The 20,140-nt window shown below is 38.6% G+C and overlaps 2 protein-coding genes across 3 annotated transcripts; both read left to right on the top strand.

The window, feature by feature from the left end:
• Nucleotides 1–3,582: 3,582 nt before the first annotated feature.
• LOC110464469 (zinc finger protein 239-like) lies at nucleotides 3,583–13,049 on the top strand. Of its 2 annotated transcripts, none has more exons than XM_021519705.1 (3): nucleotides 3,583–3,679; nucleotides 4,797–4,886; nucleotides 10,470–13,049. In XM_021519705.1, the coding sequence occupies exon 3, from the start codon at nucleotides 10,520–10,522 to the stop codon at nucleotides 11,321–11,323; it is 804 nt and encodes a 267-aa protein (XP_021375380.1). In that variant the 5' UTR covers nucleotides 3,583–3,679; nucleotides 4,797–4,886; nucleotides 10,470–10,519; the 3' UTR covers nucleotides 11,324–13,049. The 2 variants fall into 2 exon arrangements, with proteins under 2 accessions (XP_021375380.1, XP_021375379.1); XM_021519704.1 differs by having other exon boundaries at nucleotides 3,583–3,674.
• Nucleotides 13,050–17,161: 4,112 nt separating this feature from the next.
• LOC110464470 (proline-rich extensin-like protein EPR1) lies at nucleotides 17,162–19,927 on the top strand. The gene is made up of 2 exons (XM_021519707.1): nucleotides 17,162–17,182; nucleotides 17,765–19,927. Exons 1-2 carry the CDS (start codon nucleotides 17,162–17,164, stop codon nucleotides 19,925–19,927), a joined length of 2,184 nt encoding a protein of 727 aa, XP_021375382.1.
• The last annotated feature ends 213 nt before the right edge of the window (nucleotides 19,928–20,140 follow it).

Raw genomic sequence — 20,140 nt, forward strand, 5'->3', positions numbered from 1 at the left:
TACACTGTACCATACATCATACTTAAGTTATACACTGTGTACCATACATCATACTAAAGTTATACACTGTGTATCATACATCATACTAAAGTTATACACTGTACCATACATCATACTTAAGTTATACACTGTGTACCATACATCATACTAAAGTTGTACACTGTATCATACATCATACTAAATTTGTACACTGTATCATACATCATACTAAAGTTATACACTGTCTACCATACATCCAGGGGGAAACCCAGGAATTAATTGTTGGTGCTGACAGATTTTTGCTCTTATTTAAAACTAATACATCATAATTGTCATGTCGGTTCTTCATGTATATTACTTTCTGGCACCAAAAATATATAGAACTTCTTTGATGAGATTGTGACATTAAAAGTTTTCACCGCTGAGCGGAGCGAGAATTTTCTTCTTCTTCTGAAGACGTAATACTAAACTATTTCAAGCACTGCCGAGCGTAGAAAGCAAGAATGTATCGGACATTATTTTCATCGACAGACAGATCGAGTGAGGTGTAGAATAGTTTCATAAATTTGCGGTATTATTCCAGGTTATATTTTATAACGTTGAGTATTTATATTTTATGAAGACCGAGCGGAGCGAGTGTTAACAAGTTCATTTAGAAAAGTGGTAAAAATGTAGATTTTTGGTTAAAATGTTGATGTGNGGGGGGGGCTTTTCTGTAGATTCAGCTGATAATGCGCGCGAATCTACACGTACATGTAGTGTTTATAGGCGATCATTTTGGTAGTTTAATATTAATTTATTTTGTCATAAATATGACTTATGATTTAACTGTCGGTCTTTTATTGTGAAATAGTACATGCAATACATACAATGTATGTACGTACAGGGGCAACACCTAATGAGAACGATGTACACGCTATAGGCTTCTATGCTAATATTGGTTATTAATCACCTGATGAAGTGATGCTAAGGAGGGTGCTTTATTGCCTTTGAAATTGATACGTTTTAATTGGTATAATAAATCACTCCTGGTGACCATCTGTACTTGAAACCACAGGTGAAAATACAGGTATATCTATCATGAAATAGACTCTACCTTTGAAATAACACTTTACCTATATACCTAATTCCAATAGATGGTATGATCACCACACCGTGACATTAGAACAATAAGATTAGGTAGAGTCAGTCCGCCTTGACCACTGACCTGACTGGAGACCTTACTAATATATAGACAATGGAGGATTAATTACCCCCTATTGTTTAGAGTATAAGTAGCTATATATGGCATCTTAAAGTCTTAAAGTCAATATCAGCAAAACTAAAATCATGGTATTTGGTAGAAAAAGAATTCATGATGGCCTTAATTTTACATACAACGAACGGTACGTACTGTTATAGGAATAGCTAAGGATTTTAAATATCTTGGGGTTTATTTTGCTAAAACTGGTTTGACACAGTTTAATATTAAACAACTGTATGGTAAAGGTTTAAAAGCAATGTATGGTGCTATTTCCAAATGTAGGGATCATAATTTGTCAATAGATTGTCATCTTGATATATTTGACAAAGCCATCAAACCTATTGTTCTATACGGATGTGAAATTTGGGGGTTCTGTAACTATAAACTTATCGAACGTTTACATTTAAAATTTTGCAAACACATACTTAATGTTAAAACGTCTACACCGAACTTTATGATATACGGAGATCTTGGAAGGTCCCGCTAGATATTAATGTCAAAGTAAGAGTGGTCAGATTTTGGACTAAATTGACAAAAAACAACCAGAATAAATTAAGTAATAAACTGTTAGCAATTTCATCAAATTATGAATCATCATGAAACATATATTTAATTGTCAAGAGTTTCAAAGTATATGTGGGCTAAAAAGTACCATATTTTATAAACTAAAAGGAAAATTTATATCAAACTGGAGAAATGAAATGTATACTTCTCCGAAAGGAACCAATTATACAATATATAAGTACAAACTTTGTTTAGAAAAGTACTTACTAGAACTCCCTCCGAAACTAGCCAAAGCGTATTGTAAGTTTAGAACATGTAATACTAAGTTACCAATTGAAAGTGGTAGGTGGTTCAATATACCACGTGAAAAATATATTATGTAGTTTATGTTATTTAAGAGAAATTGGCGACGAATTTCATTATCTGTTTACATGTACACATCAACCAATTCTCAGTAGTAGGCGAAAACATATGTCCAGATGTCATTATGAAAGACCAAACACATTTAAATATCATACATTATTCAATTATGTAACACAACATGAATTGACATCATTGGCTAAATTTATTACCAATATTAATGACATAATTAATTTACAATACTAATGTCCGTCCTGTTCCACCATGTATTATTGCCACCCATTTGTATATATGTATTCTCTACACTGTATTTTTTATGAGAATAAAACAATTGTCATTGTCACAGTGGACTCTTTGTTTGGGCAACACCCTTAGGCATATAGATAATCAAACTGCTGACAAGGGGAAGCCATAGAAAATCATAGTTCAAGGGATGGTTGATATTAGAAGGACATCACATATGAAATAGAGGAAAATCTTCAAAAACCTTGGTCCAGATTATTTTTGGACACAGAAAAAAGGGTGTTGCCCGGGCACCTAGGGCAACACCCCTGGGTCTGCCACTGACATCATACTTAAAAGTTGTACACTGTGTGCCATTTCTGACATTCCAACTTAAGGAACACTATCATTTCTTGTTACTTAACATTTTTTTTTAAGAAATACATATTTTTCGTATTCATATCAGTGGACAAGCATTTCCAACGTCTTTCCTGTTATACCATTGCACAATTGGGCTGCATGATTAATGCAACTTACTACCGTTCTTAATATTGTTTGTAATGTATGAATTAATTACTCTTGTGATGTGTATTACTACAACTGAAATCATTGCATGGTTGATCTGTTTGTTTAAATTAATTATAATATTGTATGATTGTATCATATACGGCGTGTAATATTGTGTATTTCACACCACTGTATGATTATATTGTATGACTTCGTGCAACGGGTTCTACTCATGATCAATGTATGATTGTTTTGCAAGACTTATGTACCAGTATAATAATGCTGTATAATTTATTGTGTAATGTTTGTAATACTGTTTATTACAATGTTGTATGATTGCTTAGTACGAGAAGTGTATTGCTGTCTATACTATTATATGATAATATAGTATGAGGAGTGTGAAGATGTCTATTATATCAATGTGTGATTTAATGTATGATGAGTGTTATACTGTCTATCATCATAATTATCACCGTATAATGACTGTAATAGTACCTATTATATCATTGCGTTGTGTTTATAGTACTTTATGGTATAATGCGGGTACTATTATTATTCTTTTATGTGTGTGTCTGTCCATGTGTGTGTCACTATGTAAGGGTGTGACCATGAGCGTGAATGCATTTTCTTCTCTTTCAATAGTGTTCGAATTGTACGTGTATTGTTCGATATTTTCTGTAACTCTTAATTTTTGGAGGAAATAATAATCCTGGTTTTAGTACATCCCCAGCTCAATATAAGCGCTGTAACGACAACGATTAAAAATGGCTGCGCCCTGACGCTCTGGCTTACCAGAATTCTGTATTTACTGTTTTCATATTCGTCTCGGTTCAGATTTACGAAAACTTAATACAATCAGGTATTGTAAGTCATATATCTTCTATAGAATCACTATGATCTTATCATCCGATTGCTAAAAGATGTAAAAAAAAAATGATTGTCTCTCGCACCCCTGACAACAACACCGGGCACATGTACCGGTGCGATATGTACATGATCTGTATCAGTACTGTGTGTCATGGAGACTTTATGGTGTGTGTGAAGTGTTTTATTCCACTAGTTCTACCATATAGTGACCACTTTCAACTAGTTGAAGATGTTGTCACGAAATTGGGTTTATGCAGCATAAATGACACACTATATATATATATATATATATATCAGGTCCAGTATACACTCTGACGATTGAGCTATATAGCTATTTTCACTTATAAATTAAAGCTGTATTAAGCTATAATTTCTCAGATTTCAATTTTCATTAAATTAAAGCAAAGTCGCATAAAACAACAAGGTTTATGGTAATGTTGACTACAAAAAGCTTATCCTCAATGCATTTAGATGTTTATTTTTATTTTTCATAAATATTAACTTTTAGATTTTTTTGTATCATTATTTTTTAAAAAGAATACTTATATTTAATGTCTTTTGTTATCAACCTAATGATAAAAGTTTCTTTTAAAAGCGACTTTGTTTCATTTTCCCTAAAAAAGAAAATCGCATGAAAATAGCTCCAAAGACCTATTTCAGATAGGTCAATAGAGCTATTAAAGGTTTTTACAGCTTTATAGCTCAACCGGCAGAGTGTACTGGACCTGTATATATATATATTATATACATATTACATAATACTTAACACCGGTAATTATTCGCTTAGTTATTCAGAGGATAAGGTAACAGATTGAAGGAAGGGGGAAGGATCAACAGGTTTGGGTTTGTACTAGCAGAAGCAAGTGATTGGGACAATCCCCGGACCGACAAGACTGAACGGTCGTTCGGTCCGCCAGCACTAAAGTGGAGTACCGAGTAAAGTTAAGAGAGGGAACGTTTATTTTGAGGAGAATCCGAGAGAAGTCTGGGCAGTGAGTGGGGAACCCCTAACTTTATACAGCTTGTTCAGAAAAGGGGGAAAAGAAGAGAAGTGGTGAATTATTATGTTAAGTCTGTTGAAGTAACTAATTACTCTGCATCTTCAATTTTATAGGTGTGCCTGGAAGGAGATGTTTTAAAGGAGTTGATAGTGGATGCATTAACAATGCGGTTGGTAATGTGTTCCAGTCTAGTACGAGATGAGGTGAGAATTTCTAGGAATTCTCCTGGCTCGGTGCCTCCTGTCAGTCATGACAGTTATATACTTTTAGAGGTTTAGATAAACACCTGTCAGTATATATATATGTGTGTAATATTAATGCCCGGCCTCCCCTGTCAGTATATATATATATGTGTAATATTAATACCCGGTCTCCCCTGTCAGTATATATATATATATGTATATTAATACCCGGCCTCCCCTTGCCAGTATATATATATATGTGTGTAATATTAATACCCGGTCTCCCCTGTCAGTATATATATATATGTGTATTTCTAATATTAATACCCGACCTCCCCTGTCAGTATATATATATATATGTGTAGTACTAATTTTAATACCCGGCCTCCCCTGTCAGTATATATATATATGTGTATTAATACCTGACCTCCCCTGCCTCAAAAATCATTTATCCATCAGAAGCTCAGTCAGCACATGTAATAGGCCAGCTGCGATAATGTAGCTTTCTGACGACCAGAGGAGGCTGGGTATTAATATTAGTACTACTAATAGGCATGCCATTTTGTCAGAAAAAAGGACACTTGTACTGTATGTGCTAACTAACAATGAATAGGGTGGGCTGTCACATGTCAATATGTGAAAACAACCCTAAAATGTACAACCTAATTTCTCAAATACAGACTTGTCACCAAATAGATATCTTTAATTTATTGCTAGTTAGCAGATATTGGTATTGAAAATAATACAGAATAAAATAAGTTTAGTGATAAGTAATGAATGGAATCAATACACTAGGAGTGTCACAATGTGCCTGGAGTTCACCATGATATAGATCTCTCGTACCCTGAGCGTATTCGTCGGCTAGGACTACCATCACTTCAATATAGAAGACTAAGATCTGACATGGTAGAAATCTATAAGCTGATAAACACCATAGATATAACCAACCAACAAATCATCCCTGCCTTCGACAACTTCAATACGAGGGAAACTAAAAACACCTGAAACAAATCGGTATAAGACCAACATTAGGGGACATGCTTTTAAAAATAGAATTGTAAATATTTGGAATCAACTCCCCACAATTGTGGTAGGTTCCCCAACCTTAAATGTTTTTAAATCTAGACTCAACAAACATTGGGTCAACCATCCAATCAAGTTTTACCATCGTGCTACTAATATGTAATATAAGTTGTATACGCGTCCTCTGCGCAACCTGTAAATATGTGAACAATTATGAAGAAGTGTCAACAGAAGCAATGTATTATGCTTACGAAGACATCGACCACCATGAACCATGAACCATATAATTCAACACAGAATGTATTCATTGTTTTATGTATTCTGATATATTGTCGTAGGAAAAAGGTGCTCAATCTGAAAAAAAATATAGTCTTATTAAAATGTTATCAAACAGAATCATTATATCATACGGATCACACAGATTAACTTTTTATGTTAAACACACCATCAGTTAAAAAATTTGAGCTGATTCCCTCCATAATTAATAGCCTGGTGGTTGGATGGCATTATAAGTGGATAGCAGGATTCAACTCCCCAATCTGATGTGAAAAAGTATTGGGCCACCTGCCCAACCCCGTGGGCTTTCTCTGGGATCTCCGGTTTCCTCCCACAATGTATTCAAATTCATTTATTGACTCTAAGCTTTTCAGCTAATCAGTAAACATAAACCAAAACATGACCACATTAGGACCCCCTGCACACTCTCATCAGGGCAAACAGGCCATGAACCAAAACATGACCACATTAGGACGCCCTGCACACTCTCATCAGGGCAAACAGGCCATGAACCAAAACATGACCACATTAGGACGCCCTGCACACTCTCATCAGGTCAAACAGGCCATAAACCAAAACATGACCACATTAGGTGGCTTTGCACACTTTCATCAGGCCAAACAGGCCATAAACCAAAACATGACCACATTAGGACCCCCTGCACACTCTCATCAGGGCAAACAGGCCATAAACCAAAACATGACCACATTAGGTGGCTCTGCACACTTTCATCAGGCCAAACAGGCCATAAACCAAAACATGACCACATTAGGACACCCTGCATACTCTCATCAGGGCAAACAGGCCATAAACCAAAACATGACCACATTAGGACACCCTGCACACTCTCATCAGGGCAAACAGGCCATAAACCAAAACATGACCACATTAGGACACCCTGCACACTTTCATCAGGGCAAACAGGCCATAAACCAAAACATGACCACATTAGGACACCCTGCACACTTTCATCAGGGCAAACAGGCCATAAACCAAAACATGACCACATTAGGACACCCTGCACACTTTCATCAGGGCAAACAGGCCATAAACCAAAACATGACCACATTAGGACACCCTGCACACTTTCATCAGGGCAAACAGGCCATAAACCAAAACATGACCACATTAGGACACCCTGCACACTTTCATCAGGGCAAACAGGCCATAAACCAAAACATGACCACATTAGGACGCCCTGCACACTCTCATCAGGGCAAACAGGCCATAAACCAAAACATGACCACATTAGGACACCCTGCACACTCTCATCAGGGCAAACAGGCCATAAACCAAAACATGACCACATTAGGACGCCCTGCACACTCTCATCAGGGCAAACAGGCCATAAACCAAAACATGACCACATTAGGACACCCTGCACACTCTCATCAGGGCAAACAGGCCATAAACCAAAACATGACCACATTAGGACGCCCTGCACACTCTCATCAGGGCAAACAGGCCATAAACCAAAACATGACCACATTAGGACGCCCTGCACACTCTCATCAGGGCAAACAGGCCATAAACCAAAACATGACCACATTAGGACGCCCTGCACACTCTCATCAGGGCAAACAGGCCATAAACCAAAACATGACCACATTAGGACGCCCTGCACACTCTCATCAGGGCAAACAGGCCATAAACCAAAACATGACCACATTAGGACGCCCTGCACACTCTCATCAGGGCAAACAGGCCATAAACCAAAACATGACCACATTAGGACGCCCTGCACACTTTCATCAGGGCAAACAGGCCATAAACCAAAACATGACCACATTAGGACACCCTGCACACTTTCATCAGGGCAAACAGGCCATAAACCAAAACATGACCACATTAGGACGCCCTGCACACTCTCATCAGGGCAAACAGGCCATAAACCAAAACATGACCACATTAGGACACCCTGCACACTTTCATCAGGGCAAACAGGCCATAAACCAAAACATGACCACATTAGGACACCCTGCACACTTTCATCAGGGCAAACAGGCCATAAACCAAAACATGACCACATTAGGACACCCTGCACACTTTCATCAGGGCAAACAGGCCATAAACCAAAACATGATCACATTGGAACGCCCTGCACACTCTCATCAGGGCAAACAAGCCATAAACCAAAACATGACCACATTGGGACGCCCTGCACACTCTCATCAGGGCAAACAAGCACAGGTATTTGATATGAGTTGAAATAATCAATATAAATAAGGCCAAAGGCTAATCTACCACATGGTCATCATTGTTTATAATTGTTATAAAAGGATAGTTTTATTACCACCAGCTTTCATGTTCACCAGTAAATATCAGGAATTAGTCGTTTGATGCAAGCTTTCATGTTCACCAGTAAAATATCAGGAATTAGTCGTTTGATGTAAGCTTTCATGTTCACCAGTTAAGTATCAGGAATTAGTCGTTTGATATAAGCTTATGATGTATATCTTGAATACAGTGAAGATATACAAAATGTAATAACTTCAAACTAGGAATCCCTGTTAGTATCAACGTCCAATCAGAACAAGACGTTCTGTTCACTGTGTAGAATTGAGATGGCAGATTAACGTCATAGGAGTGTATAGATAAACGGAAATAGGAAGTACATCCCGAGTTGAAAATCCAATGAAGGGAGACAGTATCACAATTTCCGCATATTCTAATGTTTAATATTAGAATGATGAATATTGTATGTTTATTATTGACAGAACAGTGTGTTCTCTCAATATTAAAGTATTTCAAAGCAATCCAGGCAATGATTCAGTTGTTTTTTATCAATGAGTCACATGTGTCCATTTTTCTGTACTTCAGGAAACCGGCTGCAAAAAATTGTGTCTTTCAAAAACCATTGAATTAGCTACAACTTTCCAGATATTAAATATTAAGTAGAGTGAATTTATATGCAAAATTGTGAGATTATACCTGGTATATTGACGAAATTATTAAAGGTTGAAAAATGTCGTTAACTAGTGATTAAGCTGATCACCTTTTCAACAACTGGCCCATGGTGTCGATTATTTCCATACTAATTCCCACACTTTTTCAGTGCAGCAATATTTGACTTTTGTTACTTAAATAAAAAAAAAATGTAATGAATAGAAAATTTAAAAAAAATGTCTGTTTAATACCATTGTAACAGCGAGGAAAAATGCATTGCAAGACCGGGATTCAAACCTGTAACCCTCCGAACTCTAGACGGATGCTCTACCAATTGAGTTATCTGGTCGCCGATGATCGACCCAGTCCAATTCCGCTCCACCATATATATTTCACCCATGTGGCAAAATATATACAAATATTTTCACGAGTGCGAATTTTCTGCCATTCTTGTGAATTACGGTATATATGGTATTTACCTGGTAATGGTAATGGGAAAACCCATTAAAGATACTCTATACATTAGGCAGTTCGTAATAGCCTGTTAATGGTTTATAATCGGCAAATCTGTCAGATTGTGAAGTAATTTTCAAAGTTAAAACACCTAGCAGATACATAAAAGTAAACTTTTGAAAAATATTGTGATCCAACGAAATTTAATTTCTGTATTACAATAAGATACAATATGCAAGTGTACTGAGATATGTATGGTAGGTTCTCCAATATTTTATGACGGCCGTATAATACACCTTTTTCATTTTAAAATTTTGGCATGCTAGAGGTAATAGAATTAAGTGAAAAGCCTGGGTACCTTTTAGACAAAAAACATCAAAAGAAGTGTTGGGAAATTGGTTTAAATTTTATGATCGATCATTGGTTACCATTAACCAACCGATGATCGATTAATAATCGTTTATAGAAATACATAGTGGAATCCTCCATGCTGTTGTTGCGAGTCACTTAGGCAAATAAAAAAGTGATACCATGTAATTATGATATAAGAAATACCTCTCTTCAAACACTGAATCTGTAATATATAGTCCTAACTAGCAGCCATGAGCTAAAAGTAAGTCATGCAGTGATGATGCCATCAATTTTACAAAGTAGCTGGGAAAAATGTCTGCTGAAAACTCCACAATATCTACACATTAGCATCCCGACTAAAATCGATCATGGATTTTGTACTCAATTAATCAGTTTGTTAGCCTAACTGACCGATGCTCGATTTAGTCGATGAACCCTTTCACCCCTAGATAACTTTAGTAGACTCTACCATACATTTGTCTGGGTGAGTCCATTATGGTCTACAGTGGTGAAAGGGTTAATCGGAACACCACTAACAGAAAGGGATCACACATGAGTTAATTTCTGAAGTTATTGTCTTCGTAAGCTCACTTTGTTGGTTTCTTGATGTTTCAGATGATATTCTGATGTTGTCATAGTGATGATGAGAAGGAAGAAGCCGGAAAATGACACATACAGGCCAGGAACCAAACATGTACACGTGTGATGTCTGTGATAAAGACTTTAGTTTCTTATCGAAACTACGGAGGCATACAAAAATACATACAGGGGAAAAGCCATACAAGTGTGACGTGTGTGATAAGGAGTTCAGTTTCTCATCGAAACTACGGAGGCATACAAAAATACATACAGGGGAAAAGCCATACAAGTGTGACGTGTGTGATAAGGAGTTCAAGGAGGCATGCCAAGTACGGGAACACCTAATGACACATACAGGGGAGAAACGACACAGCTGTGACGTCTGTGGGAAAGGGTTTATCAAAGCATATGGTCTACAGGTACATGTCCGAAAGCACAAAGGAGAGAAACCATTTAAGTGTGGTGTCTGTGGTAAGGGTTTCAATGTGGCCTCACACGTGAGAGAGCACCTGATGACCCACACGGGAGAGAAACCTCACACATGTGATGTGTGTGGTAAGGGCTTTAGTCAGGCGGCTAATCTCCGTACACATACCAGGATACATACCGGAGAGAGACCGTTCAAGTGTGATGTCTGTACCAAAGCATTCAGTGAGGCATCACGGCTGAATATACATAAAAGGACCCATACAGGAGAGAAACCATGCAAGTGTAATGTGTGTGGTAAGGGGTTTAGTCAGGCGACTAACCTACGAACACATATCAGGATACATACCGGAGACAGACCGTACAGGTGTGACGTCTGTGGTAAGGCATTTAGCGATGCCTCTAGTCTAAGGGTTCACACAAGAACCACTACCGGGGATAAACAAAACAAGTGCAGTGTCTAAATTATAGTACCTTACTCAGTTCGAGCATCTAGATCTATGTGTCCTGTGTAAATTGATTGTATGGAGAATCTAGATCTACCTGTCCTGTGTAAATTGATTGTATGGAGAATCTAGATCTACATGTCCTGTGTAAATTGATTGTATTGTCTCTCACTACCACTTAAGGTGTCCTGACTCCCGACTCATTGGATAAACCTGGTAGGAGTTAATATGTAGACACTCTTGGTGACCCACTAGTGAGTAACACCCTGAACGTTATTTCATTGGTCAATCTTCTAATCATGACGTCAAGAGACAACACTTTGCGACGTCCTCTTCCATTGTGACGTCATAGTTCATGTTGGTGGTTTCCCTGATCAGAGTAACATGTTCCTAGATATGATATCTAAACGGTGTGGGAGAAAAACGTCAACAAACTTGTGATGGTTGGTTAACTTGTTTATCTAACTCTCGGAAGTATCTTTTTTATTTTAGAAGACACTTTGTAAACCTCATGTTTTTATATTCTTTGAAAATTAACTAAGTTAGATTAACATGATAACAAACCATCACCCATTAGGGATCCTCTGTGTAACAAGCGTCTAGATCTATATCCCTAACCCTATATGTTGTATGTAAATTTGTTGTATCGAATAATTAGAACTACATGTCTTTCACTGTATTGAGCATCTAAATCTATGTCATACATTAATCCATTAACTGTTACGTTGTTACACTAGCTGGTACAGCTGCAACCTCCATTGTAGCTCCGATATACTACATGTATTTGGAGCATAAACAACATTTACTGTAACCACGTCAGACTAGTTGGAGCAGAAACAGCCTCGATGGTAACCCAGTTAGTGCAGAAACAGCATCTATTATAACCTGGTTATACTAGTAAGTGCAGAAATAACATCTATTATAACCTGGTTATACTTGTAATTGCAGAAATAACATCTATTATAACCTGGTTATACTTGTAATTGCAGAAATAACATCTATTATGACCTGGTTATACTAGTAATTGCAGAAATAACATCTATTATAACCTGGTTATACATGTAATTGCAGAAACAACATATATTATAACCTGGTTATACTTGTAATTGCAGAAATAACATCTATTATAACCTGGTTATATTTGTAAGTGCAGAAACAGCATCTATTATAACCTGGTTATACTAGTAAGTGCAGAAATAACATCTATTATAACCTGGTTATGCTAGTAAGTGCAGAAACAGCATATATTATAACCTGGTTATACTAGTAAGTGCAGAAATATCATCTATTATAACCTGGTTATAATAGTTAGTGCAGAAACAGCATCTATTATAACCTTGTTATACTAGTTAATGCAGAAACAGCATCTATTTTAACCTGGTTATACTAGCTAATGCAGAAACAGCATCTATTTTAACCTGGCCATGGTTATACTAGTTAATGCAGAAACAGCATCTATTTTAACCTGCCCATGGTTATACTAGTTAATGCAGAAAAAACATATATTATAACCTGGCCATGGTTATACTAGTAAGTGCAGAAACAGCATCTTTTATAACCTAGAGAATATGTAAATAGAGAATAATACATGCCTTTTTCCATATCACACCCAGTATCAACCCCAGACTGCTATATCAGCCCGAGGGCCGAAGGACCGACGGTTGATACTAGGTGTGAAATGGAAAAAGGCATGTTTTATTCTGTTTATTATATACTTACTAAAAAAGCTACTATCTTATGATCTATTTTTCTTTTGAAATATTGAAAAACAAGGGGTGTGATATGGGTTTTGCGGGCTGATACGGGTTTTGGGGTGTGATATGGAGAGGGCTGATACAGGTTTTGGGGTGTGATACGGAGAGGGCTGATACGGGTTTTGGGGTGTGATACAGCGAGGGCTGTATATGGGTTAGATCAATTGTGTCCTATCGCATATACAAAAAGCCGTATTTATTAGTAAGTATGTAATAAATCTATGTATATCTATCTTTAGGTAGAGTATATGTAAATCTATATCTTTAGGTAGAGTATATGTAAATCTATATCTTTAAATAACTTTGTATTAAGTTGAATCTTCTGTCTGATTATTTCCTAAAGTAAAAGTTGTAACCGAGATCCGTTTCATCGTTTCAGTCAGCAATACTGTACTTAAAGTAACAGTCAAGTAAAAATGATCTCCCTAAGTGTAGTGTTAAAAGTTAACTGTGGTACTATGATATGGTGTGTATGTATTTTTACTTATGTCTGTAGCTTGTAAATAATACTTGTTGCAGTATTGCTATATCTGTGTGCAAGTAAAAATAAATCCTAAGAGAGATGAATTGGTTTGGTTTTATTTTGTTTAATGACCTATTAACTCATTCACCCCTGAAATTCCATAATGCACTATATCAACCTTTCAATTGGAAGAGTTCAAATGTGTCTGCAGGGGTGAATGAGTTAACAGATAAGGTCATTTAAGGACGTACCTCCTGTGTGTTGTGTAAGCATGCAGGTGTGTATGTGAGCCGGAGACAGGGTATACAAGAGGAGTGGTCATTGGTTCACAATACAGTCTCTGTCACATTTCAACTTCTTATTTAAAGCTTTGATTAGTTAAGAGACAAGACATGGTTTGGATAACAAGCAGTAAGGAATTTTAGAGCCAGTTATATCAACTGCTTGGACCACAGTCCAGACGTTTTATACAACGAGTCATGCACTAGGTCAAATATTAATTGTTTACATGACTCAATCAAACAGATAAGAGAAAAGAAGAGAAAAGATCGTGCTGACATAGAACTAATGAGGATGGTACAATGGTGGGCGCCAAGATCTCTCTGACATAGAACTAATGGAGATGGTACAATGGTGGGCGCCAAGATCTCTCTGACATAGAACTAATGGAGATGGTACAATGGTGGGCGCCAAGATCTCTCTGACATAGAACTAATGGAGATGGTACAATGGTGGGCGCCAAGATCTCTCTGACATAGAACTAATGAAGATGGTACAATGGTGGGCGCCAAGATCTCTCTGACATAGAACTAATGAAGATGGTACAATGGTGGGTGCCAAGATCTCTTTGGGATTTCTTGTTAATATTTGATTTTTGTTTTCAAATAGAGTTTTGATTCATATGTACAATTAGTAAAAGTAATTCTTTGATAAGGTTGCAGTTATATTAACCAAATAAATATGTGGAAATGATAATTAGGATTCTACGTAATCTGTATATATACATGTACCTAAAATTTAGGGCTTTTCAGGACCATTATGTTTAGCTAACCAGGTGAGCTTATGCGGCATCCATCGTCCATCCGTCTGTCTGTCCGTAAACAATTTCTTTAAAAGTCTTCTTCTCTTTAGCTGGTGATTAGAATTTAACCAAATTTGACCAGAAGCATCTAGGTGGTGGGGATTACAAATTGTACAAATGGAGGGTCCGACCCCTCCAGGGGCTGATGGGCAGGGCCAAAAATGGGTAATATTAAGAGATTATTTGGCCATATTGCTTTAACCCTTTCACCCCTATAGGTAACTTTAGTAGACTCTACCATGCATTTATGGGGATGAGTCCATTATGGTCTACAGTGGTGAAAGGGTCAAGCGACTTCTTCCCAGAAAGTGAAGTGAAGAATATCAACATATGGATCGGAAGCATCCCTAGGTGGTGGGGATTCAAATAGTACAAATGGAGGGGCTGACCCCTCCAGGGGCTGAGGGGCAAACATGGGTAATAAGGCCATATTGATTTAAGTGACTTCTTCTCTGGAACAAAGTGATGGATATTAACTATGTTTGGTTGGAAGCATTCGAAGGTGGGTTAGATTCAAAATTGTACAAAAGGAGGGGCTGAGGTGGAGGCCAAAAATAATTTATAACTTTGACATTATCAGATCCACAACCTATGGCCATTTTTACAATTGCCGAGCATCAAGAAAAAAACGGTCACACTTTGAAGACTTAGTCTCTGGGTCTGGGGTCTGGTCCCACCCTTGAAGACTTAGTCTCTGGGTCTGGGGTCTGGTCCCTCCCTTGAAGACTTAGTCTCTGGGTCTGGGGTCTGGTCCCACCCTTAAAGACTTAGTCTATGGGTCTGGGGTCTGGTCCCACCCTTGAAGACTTAGTCTCTGGGTCTGGGGTCTGGTCCCACCCCTGAAGACTTAGTCTCTGGGTCTTAACTTTGAAACAGTGATGATCCCCACCCCGTAACCAAATATACCATTGCTTGACATGAGAAAACGGACACAATCAGGATATTTCTATTAGCCCTTGGGTCTGGCCCTTCCCTTAGGGACTTAACTTCTGGGCTATACCTTTGAAACCATTGAAATCCCCACCCCATAAACATAACTGTACACATTTGATAGGCATGAACAGCTATAAACTCAGTCATATTAGAATTGACCCTTGGGTCTGGGTCCACCCCTAAGGACATAATGCTTGGGTCATAACTTTGAAACTTATGAGATCCCCACCCTATAACCATATATACAATCACGAGGGACTTAATTTCTGGATCATAAGTTTGAAACTTATGAGATCTCCACCCACCCTATAACCATATATACAATCACGAGGGACTTAATTTCTGGAGCATAAGTTTGAAACTTATGAGATCCCCACCCTATAACCATATATACAATCATGAGGGACTTAGAAACTTATGAGATCCCCACCCAATAACCATATATACAATCACGAGGGACTTAGAAACTTATGAGATCCCCACCCAATAACCATATATACAATCACGAGGGACTTAGAAACTTATGAGATCCCCACCCAATAACCATATATACAATCACGAGGGACTTAGAAACTTATGAGATCCCCACCCAATAACCATATATACAATCACGAGGGACTTAGAAACTTATGAGATCCCCACCCAATAACCATATATACAATCACGAGGGACTTAGAAACTTATGAGATCCCCACCCAATAACCATATATACAATCACGAGGGACTTAGAAACTTATGAGATCCCCACCCAATAACCATATATACAATCACGAGGGACTTAGAAACTTATGAGATCCCCACCCAATAACCATATATACAATCACGAGGGACTTAATTTCTGGATCATTAGTTTGAAACTTATGAGATCCCCACCTGATAACCATATATAATATAATAATAATAGTTTGAGGTTCTTATGTACCGCTTTATCACAACCTAGTTCGTAGGTCGTCTAAAAGCGGTTCACAAAATATTATCCGTGGTTATAGGGCCTTTGCAAACATCAAATATCTTTCTCAACTCCCTGGGGAGCATACAGCCGGAGCTGCCATTTCGGTGCTAACAGCTAGCATTCAACAATTCTAGCACTTCCCAACCACATACTCATTTACAGCTGAGTAGACTGGAACAAGCGGAGTAAAGTATCATGCTCAAAGATACAACACAGAGCCGTGCCTTGACTCGAACCTGCAACCCTTTGGTCTTGAGCCCAGCGTCCTACCACTAGACTAGTGTGCCTCCTAATTACTATACGTTTAAAGGCATAAAGAGATAAACATAGTCATATATTAGAATTGCCTAGGGTCAGACTCAATCCCTAGGGAGTTAATTCTTGGGTCATATCTTTAATATGGCTGAGATCTCCAACCCATAGTATTTATACTATTGCTTGGCATAAAGATCCAGGTGAGTGATACCGGCCCTCTTGGCCTCTTGTATATTAGTATTTCTTTATATGTATTTCGTATATTTTTATTATAACGAATTTCACTTCCTTTGATAAAAAGACATATTCTTATTCAAATTTCAAAAAATTAAATTTGTTTATGCAATATCTTCTAATGCGAAAAGTAGTGCCTATGAAGTTGTCGGTCAAATATTTTGAAGTTGGTTTATAATTCAAGATGTCCGCCATGAAATCTAATGTATTTTTGTAACATTTTTAAAACTTCAAAACTATTCATTATATTAAAGACCCTTCTTCATTGGCTGCCTACTTTATTTTTTACTGGTAACAATATTACCAACAGGTACGGCTTACTGCTAAGTGAAATCATTTGTGATCCACTACTGACCTAAGCGGGAGAGGGGGACAGATCTATGGCTTACCAGTATCATGTTCTATATAGTATGTGTACACTCTCAACATGCAAAACACCCTGTGTTGATAACGTATGAAATTTACAATTTCGTTACATCATTGTACAAGTAAACAATACAAATCACTCGCGCAGTCAAAGCTTAAAAAAGGCATCAATCAGTCTTGAAATATTGCAACACTAGTGTACCATCCACCCTCCAGTGTATCATCATCCCTCCAGTGTATCATCCACCCTTCAGTGTATCATCGACCCTCCAGTGTATCATCGACCTCCAGTGTATCATCACCCTCCAGTGTATCATCATCCCATCAGTGTACCATCCACCCTTCAGTGTATCATCACCCTCCAGTGAATCATCACCCTCCAGTGTATCATCATCCCATCAGTATACCATCCACCCTTCAGTGTATCATCATCCCATCAGTGTACCATCCACCCTTCAGTGTATCATCAACCCTCCAGTGTATCATCAAACCTCCAGTGTATCATCGACCCTTCAGTGTATCATCGACCCTCCAGTGTATCATCAACCCTCCAGTGTATCATCGACCCTTCAGTGTATCATCAACCCTTCAGTGTATCATCAATCCTCCAGTGTATCATCACCCTCCAGTGTACCATCCACCCTTCAGTGTACCATCAACCCTCCAGTGTATCATCAACCCTCCAGTGTATCATCAATCCTCCAGTGTATCATCACCCCTCCAGTGTATCATCGACCCTTCAGTGTATCATCGACCTCCAGTGTATCATCATCCCTCCAATGTACCATCCACCCTTCAGTGTATCATCACCCTCCAGTGTACCATCCACCCTTCAGTGTACCATCAACCCTCCAGTGTACCCTCCACCCTCCAGTGTATCATCGACCCTCCAGTGTATCATCGACCTCCAGTGTATCATCATCCCTCCAGTGTACCATCCACCCTTCAGTGTATCATCACCCTCCAGTGTATCATCATCCCATCAGTATACCATCCCCCCTTCAGTGTATCATCATCCCATCAGTGTACCATCCACCCTTCAGTGTATCATCAACCCTCCAGTGTATCATCAAACCTCCAGTGTATCATCAACCCTCCAGTGTATCATCACCCTCCAGTGTATCATCCACCCTCCAGTGTATCATCAACCCTCCAGTGTATCATCGAACCTCCAGTGTATCATCGATCCTGCAGTGTATCATCGACCCTCCAGTGTATCATCGACCCTCCAGTGTATCATCAACCCTCCAGTGTATCATCACCCTCCAGTGTATCATCAACCCTCCAGTGTATCATCATCCCATCAGTGTATCATCGACCCTCCAGTGTATCATCACCCTCCAGTGTATCATCACCCTCCAGTGTATCATCCACCCTCTGGTGTATCATCAACCCTCCAGTGTATCATCGACCCTCCAGTGTATCATCATCCCATCAGTGTACCATCAACCCTTCAGTGTATCATCGACCCTCCAGTGTATCATCGTCACTCAAGTGTATCATCACCCTCCAGTGTATCAACGTCACTCCAGTGTATCATCCACCCTCCAGTGTATCATCACCCTCCAGTGTATCATCAAACCTCCAGTGTATCATCACCCTCCAGTGTATCATCCACCCTTCAGTGTATCATCCACCCTCCAGTGTATCATCAAACCTCCAGTGTATCATCAACCTCCAGTGTATCATCAACCCTCCAGTATATCAACCATCCAGTGTATCATCATCCCATCAGTGTATAATCGACCCTCCAGTGTATCATCACCCTCCAGTGTATCATCAACCCTCCAGTGTATCATCCACTCTCCAGTGTATCATCGACCCTCCAGTGTATCATCCACCCTCCAGTGTGTCATCGACCCTCCAGTGTATCATCAAACCTCCAGTGTATCATCAACCCTCCAGTATATCAACCATCCAGTGTATCATCATCCCATCAGTGTATCATCCACCCTTCAGTGTATCATCAACCCTCCAGTGTATCATCAACCCTCCAGTGTATCAACCATCCAGTGTATCATCGACCCTTCAGTGTATCATCAACCCTCCAGTGTATCATCAAACCTCCAGTGTATCATCAACCCTCCAGTGTATCATCAACCATCCAGTGTATCATCGACCCTCCAGTGTATCATCCACCCTCCAGTGTATCATCGACCCTCCAGTGTATCATCGACCCTCCAGTGTAACATCCACCCTCCAGTGTATCATCATCCCATCAGTGTTTCATCGACCATCCAGTGTATCATCACCCTTCAGTGTATCATCGACCATCCAGTGTATCATCACCCTACAGTGTATCATCAACCCTCCAGTGTATCATCACCCTTCAGTGTATCATCCACCCTCCAGTGTATCATCATCCCATCAGTGTATCATCGACCCTTCAGTGTATCATCAAACCTCCAGTGTATCATCAACCCTCCAGTGTAGCAACGACCCTCCAGTGTATCATCGTCACTCAGGTGTATCATCACCCTCCAGTGTATCAACGTCACTCCAGTGTATCATCGACCCTTCAGTGTATCATCAACCCTCCAGTGTATCATCGACCCTCCAGTGTATCATCGTCACTCCAGTGTAACATCGTCACTCCAGTGTATCATCGACCCTCTTTTTCTTTTCTTTTTCCAAGACTGAAAATGCATTTTTTAAAGAAAGCAATGCAAATAAAAGTACCTTTTATTGCCAGCTTATTGACTATAATTTAATGAAGTAAACACTACATCAATATTTTTCAGATTTTTTCCTTATAAATACTCGAGAATCAGTACACATTCGAATAAAGATAACAAAA

Source organism: Mizuhopecten yessoensis, unplaced genomic scaffold, assembly GCF_002113885.1.
Source record: "Mizuhopecten yessoensis strain PY_sf001 unplaced genomic scaffold, ASM211388v2 scaffold10989_2, whole genome shotgun sequence".
NCBI classification, from domain to species: Eukaryota; Metazoa; Mollusca; class Bivalvia; order Pectinida; family Pectinidae; genus Mizuhopecten; species Mizuhopecten yessoensis.